Below are 25,087 nucleotides of genomic sequence, written 5' to 3' on the forward strand. Positions count from 1 at the left end.
TGTCCCTGTTTCAGTAGTGTCCCTGTTTCAGTAGTGTCTCTTCCTGTTTCAGTAGTGTCCCTGTTTCAGTAGTGTCTCTTCCTGTTTCAGTTGTGTCCCTGTTTCAGTAGTGTCCCTGTTTCAGTAGTGTCTCTTCCTGTTTCAGTAGTGTCCCTGTTTCAGTAGTGTCTCTTTCTGTTTCAGTAGTGTCCCTGTTTCAGTAGTGTCTCTTCCTGTTTCAGTAGTGTCTCTTCCTGTTTCAGTAGTGTCTCTTCCTGTTTCAGTAGTGTCCCTTCCTGTTTCAGTAGTGTCCCTGTTTCAGTAGTGTCTCTTCCTGTTTCAGTAGTGTCCCTGTTTCAGTAGTGTCTCTTCCTGTTTCAGTAGTGTCCCTGTTTCAGTAGTGTCTCTTCCTGTTTCAGTAGTGTCCCTGTTTCAGTAGTGTCCCTCCCTGTTTCAGTAGTGTCCCTGTTTCAGTAGTGTCCCTGTTTCAGTAGTGTCTCTTCCTGTTTCAGTAGTGTCCCTGTTTCAGTAGTGTCCCTGTTTCAGTAGTGTCCCTGTTTCAGTAATGTCCCTGTTTCAGTAGTTTCCCTGTTTCAGTAGTGTCCCTCCCTGTTTCAGTAGTGTCCCTGTTTCAGTAGTGTCTCTTCCTGTTTCAGTAGTGTCCCTGTTTCAGTAGTGTCTCTTCCTGTTTCAGTAGTGTCCCTGTTTCAGTAGTGTCTCTTCCTGTTTCAGTAGTGTCCCTGTTTCAGTAGTGTCTCTTCCTGTTTCAGTAGTGTCCCTGTTTCAGTAGTGTCTCTTCCTGTTTCAGTAGTGTCCCTTCCTTTTTCAGCAGTGTCCCTCTCTGTTTCAGGACCCTCACCTGGGAACCCGGAGGCTGATCAGTGGCATCCTGGGGGCCAGCGTGGCCAACCTGTCCATCCACGGTCTGGAAGAGAACGTCACGGTGAACCTCAGGAACACAGAGCCTGTTCCGGTGAGTCACATTCTCCAATATAGCTACTGTAGGTTGAGTTACATTCTAGCGGGGTATACTGTGGCTGTGTGACTAAAAGGCACGAAAGACAGTTCACAAAACTCAATGGATAAAGCACTGAACTATAAAAAAGCATGAATACACATATTTGTATGTAATTCAAATGTGTGGGGAGAATCTCGGATCACACACTTGATAAATGTTATGTATTCCAACCTAATCTGTCGTTTGATATTCTTAACTCTAGGAGAACTACTCTGCAATCTGTGTTTACTGGGACTTTGCCATGAACAGTGAGTTTCCATCCCTCCGTCCATCAGAACTACACACAGACGCTCTCAGATAACTCCCATTGAGGTAAAGGTTGAACCTGTCTGCTCTCATGTTCTGCTGCCAGATGGAACTGGAGGCTGGAACTCAGATGGATGTTTCCTTCAGAACAGCACAGACAGCGAGACCATCTGCAGCTGCAACCATCTCACCAGTTTTGCCATACTGCTGGTTAGTACCGCAAAGTCTCTTTCTAAGAGAGAGAAAGCAGGAGAGGTTTTTGAAACAAAATGATCTAAGAAATGTCTGTTCCGTTCCTGCCCGCATTTCTCCTCCTTAAAGGGGTGATATTAGGCCGGTGTGAATGTTATTAGCCATTGCAAGGGGTTGGAAAATCAGACTTTTCCTGTGCCTTAGTGATAAGCAATATTTGCCACTAGGGATGCTGGTAGACTGTAATTGCTAAACAAACTCACCTGATGGCGTGATATGACCCCTTTAATTATGAGGAATATTCACAGAGCAATGGGAAGGATCTCACTTTCCTTTCTGGTTTTACTGCACAAAGTATGCAGTGGGACCTGCGCCGAAAGTACCTCTGCAAGGGGGTCACTTAGCCGATGAAATGTTATACTAGGTCCCAGCATGAGGTGTGTGGTGAACCCCTGGTGCAGTAGACCCGGTGTGTTGATGTGTATGGGATTCTCTGTTGGTTTGTAGGATCTCGACAGGGAACCGATCATGGACCGCCTCCAGGCCAACATCCTGACCTTCATCACATACATTGGCTGTGGCCTCTCCGCAATCTTCCTCTCCCTTACCCTCCTCACCTACCTGGCATTCGAGTGAGTCACTAAACTCAACCACTCACCAGACCCACACCAAATGCACATAAAAGCAGTTCAGTGCATGAGTATGTAGACATGAATAGTGGTTCATATAATAAATAAGCTATATGCAGTGAGAACAGTATTGTCAGTGGAACAGTGGTGATGTATATGTTCAGACATATACAGGGGAGGACTATGAACTATGTACATGAGCACCAATTGCTGTACGAAGTGACGATATGGTACAAGAGTATATAGAGTGCGGGGGGTATGTATATAAAGGTATGTGTTGGTGGCGAGGGCGTTCAATCCTCCAATGGCTGCAGCCTCACCGGTAGGTACCCTTGAGCATGAGGCATTTGAAATTGTCGTCTTTCCCCTGACGGTCTTTATTTTGAAACGCTCAGTAGGATTTGCAAACCAGGGTTAGGGGGCGCAGGGTAGCTTTTGTGGCGTGGCTGTGCAAAAACCTGCAAAATACGATGTTTGATCCCTAGTGTCTGTAATATAACCTGTTGTTTTCCAGAGTCCAAAGCCTGTTTCCTGCCAATCGTCCCTGAAGTCCTATATTTGTTAAATCTCATCTCATCTCTCTTCATTCTCACCACTTCCTTCCCCACCGCGTGACTTCTCTGGAACACAACAGGAAGCTGCGTAAGGACATGCCATCCAAGATCCTGATCCAGCTGTGCCTGGCGCTGCTCCTGCTCAACCTGGTGTTCCTGGTGGACTCCTGGCTGTCGCTGTACCCCTCCGTCCCCGGCCTCTGCATCTCCACCGCCTGGTTCCTGCACTACTTCCTGCTGGCCTCCTTCACCTGGATGGGCCTGGAGGCGGTGCACATGTACCTGGCGCTGGTCAAGGTGTTCAACACCTACGTGTCGCACTACATGCTCAAGTTCTCGCTGGTGGGCTGGGGCGTGCCCATGGTGGTGGTGGTCATCGTGATCGCTGTGGATTCGGAGAACTACGGTCTGGTGACTTACGCCAAGTTCCACGACGGCACGTCGGACGACTTGTGAGTGCTCAAAGCCCAACGTGTGTAGTGATGACGGATGCAAGGATGCCCCACTGAGGATTGTTTCGCCTGTGATGTCATCCTGTCGTTAACAGCAGGGCCGTAGCCAGGGTTTGACAAATAGTGCGTTCTGGGGCTGGGGTGCAGTTGCAGGGGTGCATTTTTGCATAGGGGTGGGTGGGGGAAATCCCACACGGCGGACACAAAGTAACAAGTGTAAACTGAATCAGACGTGCACTCACCTCGTAGAAGTTCTCAACGCAGATATTATTTTTTAAAGGTTTCAAATTTAGATTCTGATTTTATTTTTGACTCTAAAGAAATGACAGAGGTCTGCCTCATAGCTGGCTACGGGCATCATTAGCAGAAGGCGTTTTTCAGTAGTCACACACACATCAGCATGGGACGATTATATAGGTTTTTCCTTTTTATTAGGGAATATCTAATCAGACCGATATGACGTCCATTTTGGTCTATGAGTACAACTCCAATGATTATCAGTGGCGCATCCATCGTCGGATCCCTAATATTAACAACACTAGTAGTTCAATAGCTTGCAGAGCTCTCGTCAACACCGAGGCCAACTGTCTGCTCCCTCTCTCCGCCCTCCACAGCTGCTGGCTGCGGAACGACATTGTGTTCTACGTGGCGGTGGTGGCCTACTTCTGCGTCATCTTCCTCTTCAACTCCATCATGTTCGTGGTGGTCATGGTGCAACTGGCCCGCATCCTGCGGCAGAACCCGCACAGCGAGCAGCACCGTAGCTCACTGCAGGACGCGCGCCGCGTGGCCGGCGTCACCGTGCTCCTGGGCCTCACCTGGGGCTTCGCCTTCTTCTCCTGGGGGCCCGTCAACCTGGCCTTCATGTACCTCTTCACCATCTTCAACACACTCCAAGGTGGGCGACGTCATTGGTGCCACACGTAGGCTGTTCACTGTTAACGGGGTTTACGTCAGCCTTACCCTCCTTTGTTTAGGGGTTATGGGTTAGGTAACCCTTTGTAGTTGCAGGCATTTATTTTCATTGGTGTTTGGGGTTGATTTCATTGTTCTTTAGACAACTCTTATTTGGACGTTATTTTCAAATAATCTTGAACAAAAAACTGATGGGTGAAAACGTTGGCCCACATACAGTATACAGGGTTTGGATTAATAGATTAATTAAGTTGACTAAATAAATTCACTTGATTATCAATGTCTGCTTCCTCCGTCCTCCCCAGGCTTCTTCATCTTCCTGTTCCACTGTATGGTGAAGGAGAACGTGCGCCGTCAGTGGAGAACCTCCCTCTGCTGCGGAAAACTAAGACTGGCCGAGAACTCTGGTGAGGCAATTTTCATAACCTGCTACATTTTAAGTTTTCTTCTCACCATTGACCACTGACATTACACATTTGGTCTAATAAATCAGCCGTTGGACCTTGGGCCCAATAGCCATAAACAACTGTTCAATAGGCGCTACCTGTATATTCGACTGCAGTGGGTTGACTTCATTCATTTCCTTTCTTCAGATTGGAGTCGAACGGCCACGCAGAAGACGAAGAAGAAATCGTCTGTGAGTGGAGTGACCTCTCTGAGCTCCTCGGAGTCCAACAATTCCTCCTTCCTGGCCAGAGACTCCCCCGAGCTACCCAACGGCATCGGTGAGCCCTAGCCCACCACCACCCCCACTTCACCAGCCATGGCCGGCCTGGTCACCCCATGCTGGGCTCCTGCCCCCGGGGTCTAATAAACCACTATTTAGTCATTTATTATCACCCAGTCATAACCGTTATCCAAATCTTGCAGTGAATGCAGAAAAAATGTCATAAAGAAGCAGGTCGGGGGGTAAAGGGTGTCAAACCAAGTACCTTTATGCCTGAGACCTATAACCCTCTTAGCAGTACCTGCCCTGCTATTCTAGGCCAATTTAGTATTTGGTCGTTTAGGAGATGCTTTTATCCAACGCCCCTCACTGTGGATTTAGAGACAGGTCATTAATGTAAGGTGAGGGTATCTTCCTAAAGGATGCTTTACTGGTATAAGTGTAGGACATGGGGGATCAAACACAGCACCTTTCTGCTGGATATTTTCCTTGTCCTTCAGAGATTAGGGTAAGGAGAGGGCCATAAAATGTGGCTTGTGAAGCGCTTTGAGGCTGATTAAGAGTTCCATTAAGGAAAGGTACTTGATTTTAACAGCAATGTCAATGGAATCCACTTACAACTCAAGTGTGCACATTTCTATATATATATATATATATATATAGATATATGACATTTGGGCAAAGTGTCTAATCTTTTTTTCAGCTGTGGGGGGGAACATGTCTCTTGGGGTGGCCTACTGGTGTTCGTGTGTAGACCTACTGCTACATTCAGCTATTTGAAGATCTAAACCGAAGCTCCAGGTCACATGGCAGTTAGCACTACAGTGAAGCTAAGCCATTTGGCCACTTAAAAGACAGGCAAGCCCATACGTCTCTATTTAAAGAAGAATAAAGGCCACTGTATTTTGAGGAACCTAAATTGTATTTTTGGTTGCAGAAAGTCGACTCACTGACAGAGAGATCACAGCAGACGAGGCACTCAATTCAGACGTGATCCTGAACGGGACGGACCACCCACACAACCTCTGAACATGGCTGCAGTCCGGAGCCAGTCGTCATAGTAAACAGACTTCAGGACGTCACCTCCAACTTGTTTTTGTGGTTACGGTTGTGGAGCTTGAACCCTGTCGTATGGATGCAGAAAAAAACAATATACCCTATACATTTTAGATAAGGGGGGACTTTACACTGGGAAATATTTCCCATGTCTCTGATTGCACGCCAAATAACCATCATCGTTGATACATTCACGATCAAGGTGAACAATCTCTACTGGTATTTCTTCTTGGCTCGTGATACCCTCTATTGTCGAAGAGCACAATGACATTTCTTTGTGTTAGTATTTGTATTGATTCTAAAGACATAGATCTATATATTTAAAAAAAAAATGCTATATATAATATTTAATTCATGGAGTACTGGTGTGGCGGTATATGAATGTGATGACACTTCAGACACACTGGTACTGCAGGCATTTATTTTCATATTACTTTGGACAAAAGCAGTCAACACCCTTCTCTACTTCAGGTGCAGTCGGCCACTGTTCAACAAACTGTATAAAACCATATTTGTTGTTGAATAAATAAATATAACAATGGACCCCATGGTAAAAGCAAGCTAAATCCACCTCTGTCAAATTCAAAGAAAAAAAATAAAAAGATTTAAGCAGAAAACAAATGGAATCCAGCAGGAGGAACAAAAGGTGCCAAGTAACAAAGAACATTCAATAAAAACCAACGCAAGCACAAAAGTATATTCTCCAACAACCATCCATTTCCCTTTAACAAAAATAATCAAACGCATTTGTCTCTTGGGCTGCGGTGGCGGCGGCGGTGGCGGCGGCGGCGGGACAGGGACATCCTGAGGACTTAATACTCGACTCAAGCCTCAGGTCACCGAGGAACCTAACCCAACGGGGAACCCCCGCCCATACGCTGATGCTGACGCCGACGCCGGGCGCGTGAGGCTGAAGGTGTCACAGTCTCACGGGCACTCACTGGGGGAACCCCGAGTGGGTCCGCTACTGGTACAGTGTACAGTGGGTCGTAGTAGTATTGGGAGGAACATGTTTTTGGTACCGTCATACCGATACCACTCTTATCGCGGGGCGCGTCGAGTTATGCTCGTACGGCCGGAACACATGCAAATCAAGGAAGGTAGAAGTGCAGGAAGCACAAAGAGTAAATGAAGAACCGTTAACATAAAATGGTAAAAACCAAACAATCACTGTTGTAGTTGTTCTTGGGGTGGGACTAACATTTGAGGGGAGCTTGGTAAAACAGTGCCATCTCTCTCACTAGGGAGGAACTAGAGCAGCTTGGGGACAGGGGGAGGGGGTTCTTCACATTCTGTTGGAGCTCCCGCTGAAGAAGTGACTCACTTCTTCCACACGGAGTAGAAAACCCAGCTGTTAGCCTTGTTAAGGAAAGAACACAGAGAGGAGTGACGGCTTCAACATAACTTCACACCCCACCGCCTTGGGGTTCATCATCACGCTCAACATGTTTTCTCCCCCCCCCGATGCGTCTGCGAAGACGGAAACAGCAGTGGCTCATCGGAGAAGCGCCTCACAGCTCCTCGATGCCTTAATCCTCCGCGAAGATTTCTGATCTGATTTCTGATTTCACCGATCAACCATTTGTGCTTTAGAGTTGGATTTCTATGCATTTATTGTTAACTACTCATTGATTATCGGCCCATGCCGTGGGACACATTGACGGTGGCGACAGTAAGTTACAGTCTAGCGCATGTGTGTTGGTCCGCGTGTACAGAGTGTGTTTGTATATACAGTGAGTGTTGAGTGTGTGTTCAGGGCGAGAGAAGGATACAGCTCCATGTAAGAGGGCACACACACCACCTCCTTGCTGAAGTCCACAGGACAGGACAGCTTCTGCAGCTGCTCTTCGTACAGATCCAACGCCTCCGTCAGGTTCGCACAGTTACCCTGGCAACCACACAGCGCCACATCCTCATCAGCACCACCAAAGCAACCATGTCCCCATAGTCAATTATCATCCCCATAATGTGATTAGAATGATTATTGATTATCCCCATAGTCAAGTATTGTGGCTATAATAAGATTATGCAGGACCCATTATGACAATGCCCACCCAACCACTCACACACACAGACAGAAAGAGAGCCTACCTGTGTGAAATACTTTCCACTGGGGCGCAACACCTTGATGGACAGGTCTAAAATGAGACGCAGGAACTCCCACGTTGAATCTAGGATAAAGAGTAGCGCAAAGAAGCTCTTAACACAACCTCGAACGTGATCAGACTAATTAGGTCAAATGTGGCCTCCCTTTGCCAAGGTCAGACTGTATAAAATGCCTGAAATTATACTTTAAACTAGTGTTTGTTTCGGTTATTAATCTTATTAACATTTATTCTGACAAACAAACAGCTGTAATTTAGGGGATTTGCATAACAACCGTTGACTCACGTATTTGCCAGAGAAAGCCCTCTGGCATTGCTTCACAACATACAACAAGCAGGCATATATTTGTTTCCTTTTGCTTTGAAGCGAGTTGTGGATCTGGTTGAGCTGGAACAAAGCAATTAAGAAAAATGCTGACACACATGCCAAACACACCTTCTTCAGGCAATGTCGATATGGGGACCGCCGTGAGGTCATTGATGACATAGTCGAAGGTCCGCCCCTCCTCCACGTACTTCTTGAGCACAGGAACGCAGTCCTCCACCAGCACCTGGACGACACACACAAACACACAGTGACCTTTAACACAATACACACTGGAAGAAAGCCATGGGTTAAACACACACACACAACACTTAAAGGAGTCATATTATACCACCAGGAGTGTGATTAGCAGTTACAAGCAGTTACAAAAGCTGCGTCTTCTGACATCACTAATGGGCGTGTCCACCTAGATGTGTGCTGGATAGGTGAGTCTATCAGCCTACCAAGTGGACTGAAGCAAATGGCTAATCACACTCACACCTGGTGGTATAATATGTCACCTGTAAATCCAAACAGGCTAGCTATCGAACAAGTAACAGACATAGCACCAATGGGCTGAATTGCCAGTGAGGACGACTCAGAATGCATGCAGCGCTACACGGTCATAGCCCAGCTCACCTGATAACAATCTCCGGTGAGGCTGTCCAAGATGTCTCCGCACGTCTTCCTCATGTGCTGTCGGCAGCCATCGATAACCGCCTCGTCGATGTGAAGGTGGTGTTAAGGTTCACTGGACCATGGAGGAATGTCAACGACAACCACTAAGGGGTGAATTGCTCAACCACGGGCTTTGAAACCAAAACCAAAAATCTTGTTTTGAATGTGGCAACACCACTTATTGGATTCTTGAGATAGCGGTCTCTGCCAAACGGCTCGTGAGCGGTTCGCTCTGCCCTGAAAGCAGGTGGCTATCTCTCCATGACCTCAAAGTGCCTTTTAATATACTCCTCGATGTCCCGACCAAGGGACACAGGAGGCGAGGTGCGTCTGGATGTGTGGGGCACCTTGGGGCAGGGTTAGGTAAACAGTTGTGGCCAGTCTTAAAACCGTCAAGCCGTATTGTTTTTCTTGGAATCATTCTTTTGTTTGCACTACAAAATGTTTCACTTTCGACAAATGGTACCCACATAGGACGGGCCCAACGCCAACCAAACGGCACCATCAGAGCAGACCATCGGACGGCCTGACCATGGGGGGGGGGGGGGATGGTAAAATGGATTACACAGCTGTTCAGTAAAAAAATAAAGAACTGAAATTGTCCCCAGTGTGACTTCATCTCAAGACGTAACACAGAAGGATATCTCCAACATGGTGATCATCTTTGGCTTCAGTTTGACCGTCTCGGCCAGGATCCCTCCGTCTCCGCCACCCAAGATCAGGACCTCCTTCCCCTCGTAGCTCTCCCGCCCGCCGCCCATGATGGCCTGGGTGTAGGCCAGGTCGCTGTCTGCCATGTCTGGAACGGAAGAAAGCACATGAGGAAAGGAGTTGTGAATTTAGCACCTGTGCTCTGAGGACAGCAGACACTATTGTGTCTGACCACAGGGAGTAACTGCCGCCAGAGTCTCTGCTATGGTGATTCTGGTCAATTCTGAACAATTGTGTCTGCTGCAATTGATTAATATGTGCAAAAAGGCCGTCCTGGTCTAGACACGTCGGACAGTGTACCCTGAAGGGCATTTCAAATGGAGCTAACAGAGGATCACTCTCCATGACAGAATTGAGCATCTTGGCATTCAGCCTAGCACTACGCTATGCCCTTCCCCTTGGCACCGCTACCTGCTCCCGGCGTTATTAATAAAGCTACACAATGCCAGTTGGCATGCCAAAGACAACTCTAATTATTACATTATCATTGTTTGCCAGAATCCTTTTATAAAAAAATATATGCATGCTTTTGGTAAACAAGGTCGTTAATATTAATTCCAGAGAATAAAAAAGTGGATCAGGGGGAAGGCTGAGAACTAAATGAAAATACAAGTATAACGTATTTGAGAAAGGAATGGAAAGAAAAACACTGTCACACCAAACAATCACCATAACACCAACTTTCACACCAGAAAGACAACATATTCACCATAAAACCAAACCATTACCATAGCAGCAAACAAACTCTAACCAATTACCATAACACCCAATAAAAACCAAACACCAAACCAACACCCATCAACAGTACTTCATAATATCACATTTTACCAAAAAACCGCCATCACCTTCACACCAAACAAACATCCCATAAAGAAACCAAGTCACCAGAAAAACACAGAACGGTCCCACCCTCTGACTGTACTTACTGACGTCCCCATTGAGGACCAACATGTTCCCAAACTGCTGCGAGTGTAGTATCTTGATGTTCTGATAGGCCGAGTCCTTGTCGTACAGCACGTGGTCGATGTCATACTCCACCAGCCGCCCGTCCGCAGTGGGCCAGTAGCGGTCCACGGAGGCCCCGCGGCTGATGGCTGGGAGTCTGACCACACATAGGTAGGATTACCGTCTGTACAGAACCCTCTAGACTTATCTGTCCCTGTAGACATGTCACCTGGAAAACCTTAAATAACTATACACTGTTGCACATAACTCATCTATTGTGTACGGAACCGCCCAGAATACTGTGCTCCACCTGCGTTGTATTTAATGCTTCTTGTGCACTTCTGATGGGATGTCAATTACATTTCATTTGCTCTGTACCTGTACTTTGCTAAATGACAATAAAGTTGAATCTCATCATCTCTCATCTCATGTACTATCCAGTCATTCAGCAGACACTTTAATCCAAAGCATTTTTATTCAAGGTCTTCAACGCTAGAAATGTGGACTGCCGGTCAAATGTGAGTGAAAGTAAACAGTACAAAACCTGAGGGGAAAAGATCTTTAGAAGAGTCGTTAGATCTTTTCGGATTCCCAAGGAGAACACCCTTGATTGGACTGAATTTGCAACGCTTAGACCGTTTTCATTGTTTTTGTGGTGCATTTCCCACAGGCATGTTGCTTACACCCATGGTGTTAGTCAACAGTTTAGCTTTTTTTTTATTGTTATTATATCATTGCTGGCACTGGCGCTGTGTGCTAGGCTGGCCCAACCGTTTTGTGTGACGCTACTTGCTTTCCTGTGCCCAGTTCCGTCATATCTTTTAATTACCGTATTTTCCGGACTATAAGTCGCGGTTTTTTTGTAGTTTGGCTTGCCCTGCGACTTATATTTCGAAGCGACTTATATGCCAAAATTGTGCGTACATAATCCTCGGCCGCAAGAGGGCACCGTCATTCATTAGGCCTACAACTGAACGCTGCAAGCCTACTGCACCACCGAATAAATTATATTCTCGTCCTCAATGTCCTCCGGTTCAACCAAAGCTACCCCAGCCTTAGCTGCAATTTTGTGCAACATAGCTGTCACACATATCACAGCGCATGACTTGGCCGGCGAAAACTGGAGCCCTCCGCTGGACTTGTGAAGGCATCTGACCGCGGCGCATACGCGTCCGGTGGAATCCCGGTGTCACTGAATTCGGTATACTCTCAGAACTACGAGGGACCGACACACCTATATTGCTATAGCAATTTCATTCAGTCTCTCCAGACTAAACGTTCTTGTTTAAATGTTTAAAAATAAATGCGACTTATACACCGATGCGACGTATATATGTTTTTTTCCTCGTCATGGAGCATTTTTTGACTGATGCGACTTATACTCGGGAGCGACGTATAGTCCGGAAAATACGGTATATCATTCTCTGGATTGCTTCAACCTCGCACGGACAGTGCAGAACATGTGTATTGACGCCAGCGTGTTGGAGCATGTCGTAAAACAGAGCTACAGGCCCAACTACATGTTCCACCTCTAACCGAATCGCCCTTGCCCATCTGCTTCGCAATGATAACACGCACACACATTTGTTTTATTATAGGGAGGGCATCGTTTCAGGCAGTTTCCTCTCTACGGAGTAGGGAGATGTTTGCGTTTGCCAGGTACATATTGAGTGTGGCATTTCCATATTTCAATACAGTGGTTGAAAAGCATTCAGTGCCAATGCGCGCCTGGCCATTTCTCAGAGTATATCAGAGTTCAGGATGAACACCGGCTGCCGGTATATTGGGCGTTTCCATAAGACGTGTTGTTCACAAGTCACTAAGACACTGGGCCCCCTTAGTTATTAACTCTGGTAACGCGTATAGCCCTTGAGGGGAGCGGAGACAACCTTGGCTGACTCAGACGCAGCAATACCAGGAGCTACTCCCTGAGATACCTGAAAGGAGTACTGGCATCCCTATCTCCAGCTGTGCCTCAAGGACGTTTCCCTGATTTGATACTCTTTACCCTTTATTATAATAAACTCTTTAATCAACACTTGAAAACGAAATACTTCAACATGTTACAGATTTTCTTTTGACCACCCACCTTTTGACTCTGGTAATAATGCCTCGTAGAAGGTTCTCTAACTTTGTTTCCAGTGCATTTAAAAGCTGTGGGACAAAAAAAGAGCCCCTTTAACATTTGAACTTTACAACACTGTGCACAATAACATCTCGTCTTGACAGGCAAGCAAAAGGCTGTCACGTCAAGTCGATTCAAATTACGATGAATACAAAAAATTGTCAATTATCTGAGCACCTACATTGTCTACTTGAGCGCTGTCGTCGCCTTCGTAACACTGGAGATCAACAGTGACCAGCCCGTGCGTGTGCACACGCAGAACGACAAATCTGGTGAGAAAGAAGATAATGACAAGTGAAACGATTTAGAGAGGCCATTTTGTTTGGTGTGTAGAATGTTGTGAACCAAACTGAAAAGTAGATGCCTAATTTTTATTTATTTTTTTACGTACAGTGGCGTCCAAAAGAGAAATGATATGGTAGAAACAAAAAAGGCACTATGAAACCGTTATTTCAGCTTGGTTTTACGCCACCGTTATGTCTATTAATGATTGTACTATCTATCCCTGCAAGGAGGCATCCCTCATGTGTTTTACTTTAGAGGGGTTTGGGGGGGGGTGGAACTTAAAACCTGAAATACAATATGCCCTTCAAAACGGCTCCTCCCTGGCTACAGGTTTGGCCAGGAGCCATCACGTACAGATTACAAAAGAGTGCCGAGAAGGCTTGGAATGTAGCCCAGCCGTCAGACCATCCAACAGCTTTGTGTTGAGAGGGAATCATGTTTGATCAAGGTCCGTTTGCACCGCTGACGACAGACAGTGACCAAACGACGAGCAAACATTCATTTCCAATGGAATCCCGGCGGCACACGCCCACGGATAGGCTGGAGTCTGGACCCAGAGCAATATCAGCGGACTTCAACTTGATGAAAAAAAATATATATGATTTCACTGACAGATAATACATAGGGTACAGAGATGTTGCTCCCATATATCCATTGTGATCGCCTATGCTCTGAAACACAAACCAGTAGCCTCTGGCTCAATATCAGCCCTAGTAGGCAGTGGGGGCTGCTGGATTTTAAAGTGAGGGAGGAAGGACTGCGCGCTTGGTTGACATTGGCCTGCTTGCACTGTCAGTGGCCTATGGTGGCATAAGTATGCGAGACTCGAGATGTTTCAGGGTGTTTTGGTGAACTACAAACATACAAATCCACCAGTGCCAGCATTATACTTTGAAAGCTTGTTGGCAGCCTGTCTTGGACTACAAGGGCAGAAGGAAAGGGTGCAAAGCCAATTAGTCAAATCAAGCCTACTCTTGATTTGTAAGGCTAAACTCTGGGCCTATCAATGGGCCTATTTTTGCCCTCAATGACTGAAGCCATTGGTTGTAATTTTGCTATGTTTATTTTCAGCTACAATTGTTTTAAGAAAAATGAAGACACAAGACTGAAAGTGATGCCATTTAAAATGCAGCCCGGCCGCAGGCTCCGCAGCCCGGCCGCGCTAGCAGCCCGGCCACGCGCTACGGAAACGCCAATATAAGCGAACAGAGCCGCACTGTACAGCAACGAACAGTAGCGCACCGCTCGGTGGAAACAAGGCATATGACTGAGCGTTGGTTCTCTTCGTTGGTTCTCGTAGTCTAAACTGTAGGGGATAACTCTTCCCTCCGGGCTGTTCCACAGCCAGGACTCCTGCTTATTGGTTCAAAGCGCAGTGAGGGCTCCTTCTTATTGGTTCATAGCGGAGCCAGGGCTCCAGCCTATTCGTGAATAGACGTAGGCGGGATCCAGATCCCTTAGCTAGTCACACCCACTCAGAGGAGGACTTTCCTCCTCTCACCCATTGAACCCCATGTTATTCACCGGCCACCAACACTTTCGGGGAAATTAAATGGGAGTCGTCAATAGGCGATAGGGCGGGGGTGCAAATGTCCCTTTACCCAGGGAAACGAACATTACATATACAAATGTAATGTGCAAGCTACATTTTTTATTCTCAACAATGTTAAGGAGGATCTTCCTCCCTCTCCTCCCTGGAGAGGACTCCACTGGCCAGAGGTAACCCCCGGCCAAGGACTTGGCAGCCACCCTTTGATGTCGTCGTCCGAATGCAACTGCGGAAGTGTGTGCGCATGAGTTCACCAAAACGACTTTGATAGTCAAAATTCAACTGACCTTCCCTTTTTGCCTACGAAGGTAGCCAGGTGGCCGTGTCCCTCTGTGTCGTGGACAGTCTCTGTCATTTCCTGCTCCTGAAATATGGACTGTAGACCATGGACTGTCGAAGTACAGTCAGCTGGAGAGAAACCAAAGCACAGGGTCAAAAAAGCAGCCATTTATTATACTAAAATGCCGTGCTTACAATTTGCAAAAATAAATCAATGGCGGTATACATTTATGGCTGACTGGCTAAACCCAGTGTTTTGAAACTGCGATCCCAGCAGCAATTTTCAGTAATGTTGACATTTATTTATTCCCACAAATGCTGTACCTTCCTGGTACCATTATCCATAAAGAACCTTCAAAGTTCATAGATGACACAATTCTCAACCAAAAACCAATATTTGAGCATGCCGTTCAACACAATAAAGTTCAGTCAAACCGAAGCTTCCTTGTGTTAGCATGCAGTAGCTCAGGAAGTAGAGCGGGTAGGCCGGTAACCGCAAGGTTACGCAAACCCCGGCTCCTCCTAGCCGAGTGTCGAGGTGTCCCTGAGCAAGTCACCTTACCCTAACTGCTCCCGACGTGTCCCGAAATGAATGAATGAATGAGAGTATATATATATATATATATATATATATATATATATATATATATAAATGCAGTCTATTTACCATTTACAGTAATGTGGTTCCCTTGGAGCTATATAAAATCAGTCAGTCTGATTAATAAGAGGCATTCTGTGTCAAAACTTTTTACACTCTGAAAAACAGGCCCAAAGCATTTTTTTTTTAAGTCACCACACATCAATTTTATACATGGTTAGGGCTGGTAGAAAAAGCTGAACATAAACTACCAACCCGTTCCTTTCAAACCCCAGTGTTCCAAAATCAACGGTAAACTGAGCGAGCTGCGCTTTAATGTATTTTTTTTTTAAGAAATGACTTGTGCCGTGTATTAAAAAACATTGCTTCTTTATTTTATCAGTCAAACATAGTATGGAACCATATAATAAATATGACAACGATAATAAGAAAATGTACAAAACAATTACTGACAATTCCCTACTATAAAAAGGAAGATATTCGTTAAGAGGAGGAACAGGAGGAATAAACAATAAACAAAAACTGGAAAAGCAGGTGTTCTGCAGACCATCTCTGCTTTTGTAGTACTTTGTTCTAAATAAAAGTCTTAAAAGGGGACATTATGAAAACACTTTTCCTGGGATTTGGGGTGTTGTTTTGGGTCTCTGGTGTTCCCACACGCATACCAACTTTGAAAAAAGTCTGTACATGATTTTTTGAGTGAGATATGCATTTCTGAAAGTACCCCGCCTACAGTTACCTACGTAGGAAGGGGGAACAGTTAAATATTACCCCCTCCAATCAAAGCATAGCTCCGATTTTGTGGACCAGCGGACGAGCAGCTTCGGTGCAGCCCGGCATCTCAGCTCCGCGAGTGCAATCCCTTTCTCTGCCGGACTGCCGCCGAGCTCCCCCCTGCCGGCGCTTGCGCGGCGGTCCGGAGCAGGAAACATGGAGGAGAAAGGGATTGTACTCCCAGAGCTTAGTTGCCGGACTTCCGTCGAGCTACCCCCGCCGGAATGCTGCCGGAAAGCTTTGGCGGCAGTTCAGCTCCCGGAGTACACCGCCGGAGCTGCCGGACTGCCACCGAAACTTCGGTGGCAGTTAGCTCCCCGCGCCGTAAGCTCCGGCGCGGGGAGCTCGGCGGAAGTCCGGAAGCTCAGCTCCCGGAGTACAATACCTTTCTCATCCATGTCGCGGTTAATGGACTTCAGAGAGTCACGGCCAACGTTCCTTTCCCCCAATTCTTCTCAACCATGGCCGAGATATCCCCCACTACGGGTCTTTACTTGTTGTGGAAGTACCAGAGACGTCAGACGCAGTCTTTATGATTCATAATATCATCCGAGGGGCACATAGCTTTTTGGCCGTGATAATAGATATATTATATAAATACCCATAAATAATATTATTATTATTATAAAATATTGTATAATATTATAGAGCTCCCGGAGTCCGTAAACTGCAACAATCCCTTCTCCTCCATGCTGTGGTTCAGTCAGACAGCTCATTGGTCAATGGGCAGCAGCTCATTTGCATTAAGGCTACAGACACCAGAAACAGTGCATTCTGAAGGGACTGAAACAGAGGGGAAAAGGCTATTTCCAGCAAACGGTTTCAAAAACATGTTTTCTGGAACTCAAATACTATGTTTACTTGTTGGGAAAACACCATAATATGCCGCCTTTAAACTTTGGTCAGTGGTTCCCAGATCTCTTTCCTTGGTAAAGTTTAAGTGTTTCCACAACAACCCATGCTACAGGAAGGAATGCAGGTCTTGGACAGTAGACATTGACACATCCAATGAGGAGCAGTCAGTCTTCCTGCAACATACAGTATTCACTAGGGCTGTAACGATACACAAACTCACGATTCGGTTTGTATCACAATTTTTGACCCACGGTTCGATACATCCCACAATTTCTTCACATTTAAAAAGCATTTTATTTAAACAACACTTATATTTATATATATATATATATATATATATATATATATATATATATATATATATATATATATATATATATATATATATATATATATATAGGGGTGTGAATCTTTGGCTTCAGACGATTCGATTCGATTAACGATTCAGTAGTTGGCGATTCGATTCAAGGACAATTTTTTTTTTTTTGGAACGATTCGATTCGAACCAAAATTCTATATCCGTGAAATAAACATGCAATAATGCGACACCCCTTGTCAATTTTACCATTATTCTTTGCGAAGCCAAAATGCTTCCACACTTTGGATTTCAAGTTTGCTGGTGCATTAACAATCTCACTGCCGCTCTCTGCCATGTTTGAAATGCACCAGTAGAGGGTGAGGGAGAAAAAAAAAACTCTTGCGGGACTTCCTTGCAAGCCGACTAGCTGTTGACAGAGTTACGGATTACCGAGCTGCACTTCACAAAATAAACGTGTAAACTAAGTCTTAAAACATTACCGTATTTTCCGAAGGGTCCTATGTTCCCCGCTTTTCCCAAAAAGGGTCCTATGTTCCCCGATATGTATGTGACCGGGGAACATAGGACCCTTATTAAAAAAAAGGGTTCTATGTTCCCCGGTCTGTTACTTTTTCCACCATTACTGCCAAATTCCGGCCGAGATAACTACCATTGCATGTCTTTACCTTTTGTGGAAGAGGGAGAGACGTCGGAGAACCTGACGCAGTCTATTCATACGCCGGTAAACAAACCCCGAGAAGCCCAATCCCTACGAGAGCTCCCCGCGCTACGGCCATCCGGAGGCGCACAGAGCTTTTGGCCGTGATATTATTATACAATTATATTATATTATATTATATAGGCCTACTATTATATAAAGAGCTCCGGGAGTCGCAAACGGCAACAAGCAGTTTCTCCTCCATGCTTCAGTTCACCCCGGACTGCACTGCACTGAGTTGGCCGGTTGAACGCTGATTGGCTGTTACGTTACACACGTCACTCGGTGGCCACGCTGTTGAACGCCGATTGGCTGTCATCGCACGAATGTCGCGTCAAAGTTTAAATATTTTTAAAGATCGAAAAATGGGAAAAAAAGGCGCGGCTTATAGTCCGAAAATTACGGTAATCATAATCGATTCATACGATTTAAAGCATTTATATCGATTATTGGTGAAGCCAAAGCGATTCATTCTATCTATTTATTTTAGCAGATCGATTTAGTTGAATCGGTAGGACTGGCAATCGATTCATCGCTACATCGCATGAATCGTTACACCCCTACTTATAGATCAATTGACTTAATGTAACATTTAATAGCAAATAATTTGGAACACTGAATAGAAAGAATCCTATTAAAGTATAGCTAAATTAATAAAGAAATAACCAAAGATTGCAGTTGGAGGATGCTTTTTGCTGGTAGGCAAAAACCCTCAACTGTTTGGTTGGTTTAGTCCAGGGGTCAGCAACCTATGGCACGCGTGCCACGGTTGGCACGCCGCAGAATAAACACTGGCACGGCACCTCAGTGTTATTACGATACTCACTTTATCTGTCCCGTTTAAAAAAATAAAAATAAAAAAAAAAGCCGGCTTTTGTCTGCCGGCACTAGGACCCGGAGGACACCACTGGAATTTATGTTGGAGTGTGGCCATTGGTCAGGTTGCAGCGGGAGAATTTCAGATCAAATTGTCTGAAATTCAAGCGCACTGTCCGCTGTCTTCGTGCTGACATAAATTAATGACAGAGCGTGATATTGTGAACAATGGCCACACCCGCTGCAGCTAAAACTAGGCCATTTCAGTGCTGCTGGACACAAGAGTTTGGTTTTGTATTTGTGAAGGACCGTGCTGTGTGCATTTTATGCTGTGAGAATGTTGTGTGCAGAACGTCAAGTGTTAAGCGTCATTTTGAGACGAACCACGAGAAGACCTTCAAAGACCAAGCAGACTAATTAGAGTCAATCAAACGTGCTGTGTCCAGATATGAAAAACAACCTTGCTCCTTCAAGGTTTTTACCACTGCTAAAGATCATGGGACAGAAGCAAGTTATCGCATTGCGCATTGCATTGCAAAGCATGGGAAGCCGTTTACAGATGGCGAATTTATTAAGGAGGTTAACAACGGAGCACTCTGAGGCATGTTTGCAACTCAAAGTAGGCCTAACTAACTACAAGCCACAGATCACAGAGCTCAGTCAAGCAAAGCAGGGCCAGGGATCACACTGACTGTCTGGTAGGCATCTGATAATTTGATGTTGCCTCAGCCTACACTAGTTTTTGTTTAAATGTGTAGCTGTTTTTCAGTCTTTGAAATATTGATGTGGCTATTTTGTTAAGAATACAGATACTGTTATTGTTGAGAATAAAATTCCAGGTATATTGGAAAAAATAAAAAAATTGTGACATAATTTAACTTTGCGTTATTGTTGATAATGGCACACTAGATGAGAAGAAAATTTCAAACTGGCACTCCATGTCACAAAGGTTGCCGACCCCTGGTTTAGTCAAATATCCTTATTAGCGCTTCTTATTAGGCTATGCAGCTTAAATAATGACATAATCAGGCCGTATAGAATGCTTAACATGAACGTCGCAATAACGAGGCATAGTGTTACGAGTAGCATACTTGTGTGTGCGAGATTGGCAGTGTGCATATGCGTGTGTGAGTGACGTCAGCGAGTGAGTGGACGAGCGAGGAGAGCGAGCGGTAGCGCGTGTGTCTAGTGAAGAAGCGAACGAGTCCGGTAGAATAAAGTACCCATCCTGTCAATAATCGGTGGCCGCTTCATTCCGACCTATAAGCAGACAAACTGCCAGTGAGTCAAATCACACAAAACAATTACAGGATCAAAGAGGCAATTTTTTCGCGCTTGGCCCTCTCGACGCGCTTGGCCCTTTTTCGCGCTTGGCCCTTTTTCGCGCTTGGCCCTCTCGACTTCGACGACTGTGGAGAAATGCAATCCTCCGTAGCCACGGAGAGCTGTCATCACAGAGAGGGCATCTCGTCGCATACTTACGGCATCGATAGGGGGGGGCGCCGTCAGCAGACTATTATTTAGACAATTATTAGCACATTTCAATCAGACAATTTGACCGGAGAGTTAGAAAGGGCATATCGTGCTTCTGCCTTCTCACACCGCGAGACAGGTTCGTGGCTTCGAGTGTCGCGATTTCGGTTTCGATACGCGTATCGTTACAGCCCTAGTATTCACATGTCAATTGAAGCAGTTACAAAAACGTTGAGATACAAAGAGGACATGATAAGCTGACAATATTTATGTGGCTACATTGAAAGAGCTGGCATATGTTTAACTTAATGTTTAGTGCATAAATCATTGAGCAATGCATTTGTTCAGTTAAACAGTCTTCCTCCTGTGAATAATAACTGTTGCATTCTTTTTAGGTCTCACTATACATACTATGGTTATTACAAAGCTTTTGTGCTATTGCAATACAACAACGGTTTGGTTTAACCATGAATATGGCAATTTCTTCCAATGCAGGATAGTTATACATAATTAGCAATTCATCCTGTTGCAACAGCTGTCAAACTTAGATTTCCACTCCAGTAATAACTGTTACAGTACATACCCTATTTACGGAAAACCGCCCTGGGCTGCCCCACAATTGAATTCTCCCTACCCTATGTACCGTACTTTGACTAATGCTAGTCGCAGCCATTTCATTTCTGAAAGGACATTACGTGATTAAATGTAACATGAATTAAACAATCATACTTTACCTCGTCCATGAACATGATCGCTGCCAAGTGGCGACAGATCGATTTTCACCCGAAATGGTGGGGAAGAGAACTCCTCGCATTAGCCCCCGCTACCAAGATACGTCATCAAACTACGACTTTGTTAAATGGTCTTGATTGAGAGCCCGCTAGCGGCAGAAAATTACATATTTTACCTTTAAAAGGGATACATCACCCATTCAGAACCAGCGTTCTATCATTATAAAATCGCTATTGTAAAATAAAAAAATAGTTTTCTTTCCCCAGTCTATCCCAGTCTCCCCATGGCCCAGCTTTCCTGATCTAATTTTCTCCCGAGATGATGCTTGACGTCATCTCGGGAGAACTTTGTTTGCCTGCTAGAAGGGCCGAGGACTACAAACCACTGGTTCCACAAATGTGTGAGCCCACCAATAAGGAATGAGGCGGGGCGGGAGCTCGCGTACGAGATGTACACACAATGTCCGCCATGTTTTTTCACTGCGAGAACTAATTTGCAATGTAAATCTATTGTTGGATTTGGACTAGAGCCCGACCGATATATCGGCAGGCCGATATTATCGGCCGATATTAGGCATTTTTCAAACTATTCGGTATCTATAATGGCCGATAAATGAATATTTAAAAAAAAAAAATTGTCCACCAGAGGGCGCTCTAACGCCCCAAACCCGCTGATTCAGGCAGAGTGAATGACGGAGATCGACGGAGATCATCGGTGTTGTTCATAGCTGTGTTTGAAATCATTCCCTATCACGGATATAGTGCACTATATAGGGTGCTCGCCATTTTGCAGTGGTGTTCGAATTCTCAGTGGTTAATTTCATGCACTAAAATTTGAGTGTACATACGATGTTCCCTACTTGTTACTCCGTATACCACAATGCAATGCGGTAGTGTTCTTCCGGAGGAGAAGAAGAAGCTGAATAACCGCGAAAACTAATACATTTAATGATGGAGTCTCCGGCTTTCGTTTAGAGATGTCAACAATTTAATTGGGAGTTAACATAGAAAATGTAATATTCTATGTTAGAATATTACATTTTTTGTTGCGCGTTTCTGGATTTTTTTTTTATATATATATCGGCATATCGGATTTTTTAATCACAAAATATTCGTATCGTATCGGCCTTAAAAATCCTATATCGGTCAGGCTCTAATTTGGACATTCAGGGCTATTAGTACGAGCCAGAATACAGCCAGGAAGAATTTAGACAAATAGAGGGTGGGAAGGCTGCTGCGGGGAAGGCTTTTGCTTTGCTAATGTTACCTGTGTTGTCCAGACCATCAAAGCTAATTACCCAGCACAAGATGGGCAGTACCGTGGCTACCAGGAGACCGTAGATGCTCAAGATGAGCTGTGACTATTTTGACTCTAGCAAACGCACCCTACACGTTTTATTTTTGTAAATAGTTCAAATTTTTTCATGAATAAAACTTCAAATTCATGTTGGTTGTTGTGATTTGTTTACTAACCCAAGTGCTGTCATACTAAAGTAGGCCTACTGTATAAGATAAACACTTATTTCAACTGGGGAGAAAAGGTTGAGTACAAATACTTGATATGCTGAGCTACTGTAATTAGCAAATGTTTTTATGTTTTTTTAAACGAGGGCAGAAACCTTAACAAGTCAACGTATCACGGGGATATGTTTGCACAAAGTTTGCTCGTGCTACCACTCGCGCAAGGACCATGGGTCATACCCCCTCCAAAAGGAAACAGGCGGGCGGGCGCAATGCACTGTGGTAGGGTTTCTTACTTTTGAGCCAGAGAGACACTTTCTGCCTTTTCTCAGGCTAGGATGAACCGATTAAAAAAAAAAAAAAAAACGCATTTATAATACATAGAATTATTTACTTCATATAACCTTCATATCTCCCCCGGTGAAGTATCCCTTTAAAACGGATTAAATTCACACAAATCAATGAATCAGGAACTTATTTTCCATACAACCATTGGAATCCTCGTGCAAACATGCAAATAAAGATACTTGAATTGACAGATTTATAAATATGGGGGTCTCAGGGGATAGTTTATAATATAAACACCAAATGTATATTATTGTATTATCATATTATTTATTTTAAAAAAATCCCTCTTTCATGGTAACATATTGCTAATTTAATCTCATCAAAATGTGAGCAACATATAAAGTTTGTTTGGTTGTTTTAGTTGCGTTTAGACCATATAACAAAAGGTTAATGATTTAACTTTTTATTTTGCAGATTGGTTATAAAACAGCATACCTTAATAAACACGTCTGCAACTATGTTATTGTTTTAATGCAAAATAATACACTTGTCATTCTAGCAGAGAACGCCTGCGAGCAAGTTTATATTCTAGGTCGGCCTGTGACCTAGAATGAGAGAGCATATTTGATTGGCTACAACGACATCGGCCAAGTGCGGTGAAACGTGAAAGTCTCGAACATAAAGCCAGGACACTGATAAACCAAATTATTATCGTTTAATTTCCAAATCCCCAATTATCATGTGTTGCAAAAGATTGGGAACTGTATTTGGCTCTTTTTTTCATTTTCTTTTTAAACACAACCTAGTGGTTTACCGCACATCTGTGCGGTGCGCAAAATGCCATGCTGCATGCAAAATAAATACCCAGTGCAACCAACATGCTTATTACACGTCCCAGCAATGCTGGGTCACCACCAACAATATGGTCCAGTAACCAATCAATCAGCCAACCAATCATGCGGTCAATCGATCACCCTCTCTCTGCCCATAAAGACACCACATTACATTACATTCCTTATTAGGATGTACCCTTTTGTACCCTAACTTTAAGTTGAATAGACAGGTGTTCGTCTAGCACTAATCAACAGCAGTAACGTTGCGAGTATTCCTGATCAAGTTTCTCCCTATATTGCGAGTCGTATCGAATTACCTTGAAAATACCAGGGGGAAATAAGTTTATATACTGTGCAATTTATTTAAAAATAATTTAAAAAAAACACACACCAACAACTACGTGCCAATCCTACTTTATGACACCTCCGCTGTCATTAAAATAATTTGGAGAAGTAAAAATGTGCGTGATGATGCAGACGCGAACTCGTGTCGGCAGAAACGTGAATTTTAGCGGACAGCTAATAATGCTACATGCTAAGCACATTATTGACAGACTGAAAGTAACCTAAAGACATCAGGGTTTGACTGTCATTATCGGCGCCGTTTCAAATGAGCTGGATGTGTTTTCTGAAAAACTATCGCGCTTACGATGAACCACAGAAGCGGGTTTGTCACAAAGTAAAGACGCCACATTGTAGGACTCGTTTCATCCCGAAGCCCGTGTTTCCATTACAATAATCTTTTAACATGCAACCTAGCCCATTAATGCGGGCTAGCTAGCTAGCATAATGTGTTCTGCTGCAGTGCCCGTTACCGGCATGTCGCACAACAGATCCGGTACTCGTTGTTTCTTACCTGGGGCAGAGAGCTTGAAGTCAAGGGTATAATGTCGCAAAGCCATAATTGCCTACAACCATCAGCCATGCCTGGGTTAGCAGGCAGCCGGCGGTAAACGGGTAATCGCGGGGATTGAGAGCACAGAGCAAGGGTCCTATCAGTTGCGTGTGCGGTGTGCTGGAAGCTACATTCTGTAGGGCAGTAACCTCGTTCGCAGGCGTCCTCGTCTCTCGACAGAACGCCTAGGACGGGATACTCTAAATCAGCGTTATTGCCGAGAGAGAGGGGGCGGGACGTTCAGTTAAACAGTTTTTTAGCGGAGAGGGCAGAGAGAGGGCGGGACTTTCCATAGAGGGATATCCGCTCCCGTTACATGTTTCGGTTATTGCTTGGTCCAATTTTCGTCAAAATTCACATTAATTCTCATTGTCAATGTTGCTATTATTTTTTATTATGCTTTTACTGTTATCGCCCCGGAGTATGTTAAGAGGCGTACATTACTTATAGGAAGTAAAACACCGGAAATTGCGTTGCGGTAGGCCGGTATAACACTGCAATACAGGCTCCTCTCTCAGCCTAGTGCAGGTAGGTCTATGAGCGCTGTCCTGCCACCTCCGGGCAGGAATATACTATTGGACATAGGGGCTCTGCCATGTGGATGTGACATGTAGTGGGAGTGTCCTGTAGTTTTGTGTATTATTAGCGGGTAAAATGC

The 25,087-nt window shown here is 44.7% G+C and overlaps 2 protein-coding genes across 2 annotated transcripts in view; one reads left to right on the forward strand and one right to left on the reverse strand.

The window, feature by feature from the left end:
* The window catches only part of LOC132460799 (adhesion G-protein coupled receptor G2-like), a 19,889-nt gene extending 13,462 nt beyond the window's left edge, over window positions 1–6,427 (forward strand). Inside the window, exons 27-35 of the mRNA XM_060055667.1 lie at window positions 830–952; window positions 1,200–1,245; window positions 1,350–1,453; window positions 1,943–2,067; window positions 2,699–3,070; window positions 3,685–3,968; window positions 4,291–4,392; window positions 4,579–4,710; window positions 5,590–6,427. Of these exons, the coding sequence (XP_059911650.1) occupies window positions 830–952; window positions 1,200–1,245; window positions 1,350–1,453; window positions 1,943–2,067; window positions 2,699–3,070; window positions 3,685–3,968; window positions 4,291–4,392; window positions 4,579–4,710; window positions 5,590–5,681 (1,380 nt within the window). The 3' untranslated portion in view covers window positions 5,682–6,427. The remainder of the gene's footprint in view (window positions 1–829; window positions 953–1,199; window positions 1,246–1,349; window positions 1,454–1,942; window positions 2,068–2,698; window positions 3,071–3,684; window positions 3,969–4,290; window positions 4,393–4,578; window positions 4,711–5,589) is intronic.
* On the reverse strand, window positions 6,113–24,647 carry sms (spermine synthase). Its single transcript, XM_060055817.1, has 11 exons — window positions 24,391–24,647; window positions 14,698–14,818; window positions 12,758–12,845; window positions 12,541–12,605; window positions 10,433–10,608; window positions 9,438–9,594; window positions 8,757–8,844; window positions 8,250–8,364; window positions 7,800–7,879; window positions 7,481–7,596; window positions 6,113–7,059 (listed from the first exon to the last, which is right to left on the reverse strand). The coding sequence occupies exons 1-11, from the start codon at window positions 24,434–24,436 to the stop codon at window positions 7,029–7,031; spliced, it is 1,083 nt and encodes a 360-aa protein (XP_059911800.1). The 5' UTR covers window positions 24,437–24,647; the 3' UTR covers window positions 6,113–7,028.
* Between the last annotated feature and the right edge of the window lie 440 nt (window positions 24,648–25,087).

This window comes from Gadus macrocephalus, chromosome 7, assembly GCF_031168955.1.
Source record: "Gadus macrocephalus chromosome 7, ASM3116895v1".
Classification (NCBI taxonomy): Eukaryota; Metazoa; Chordata; class Actinopteri; order Gadiformes; family Gadidae; genus Gadus; species Gadus macrocephalus.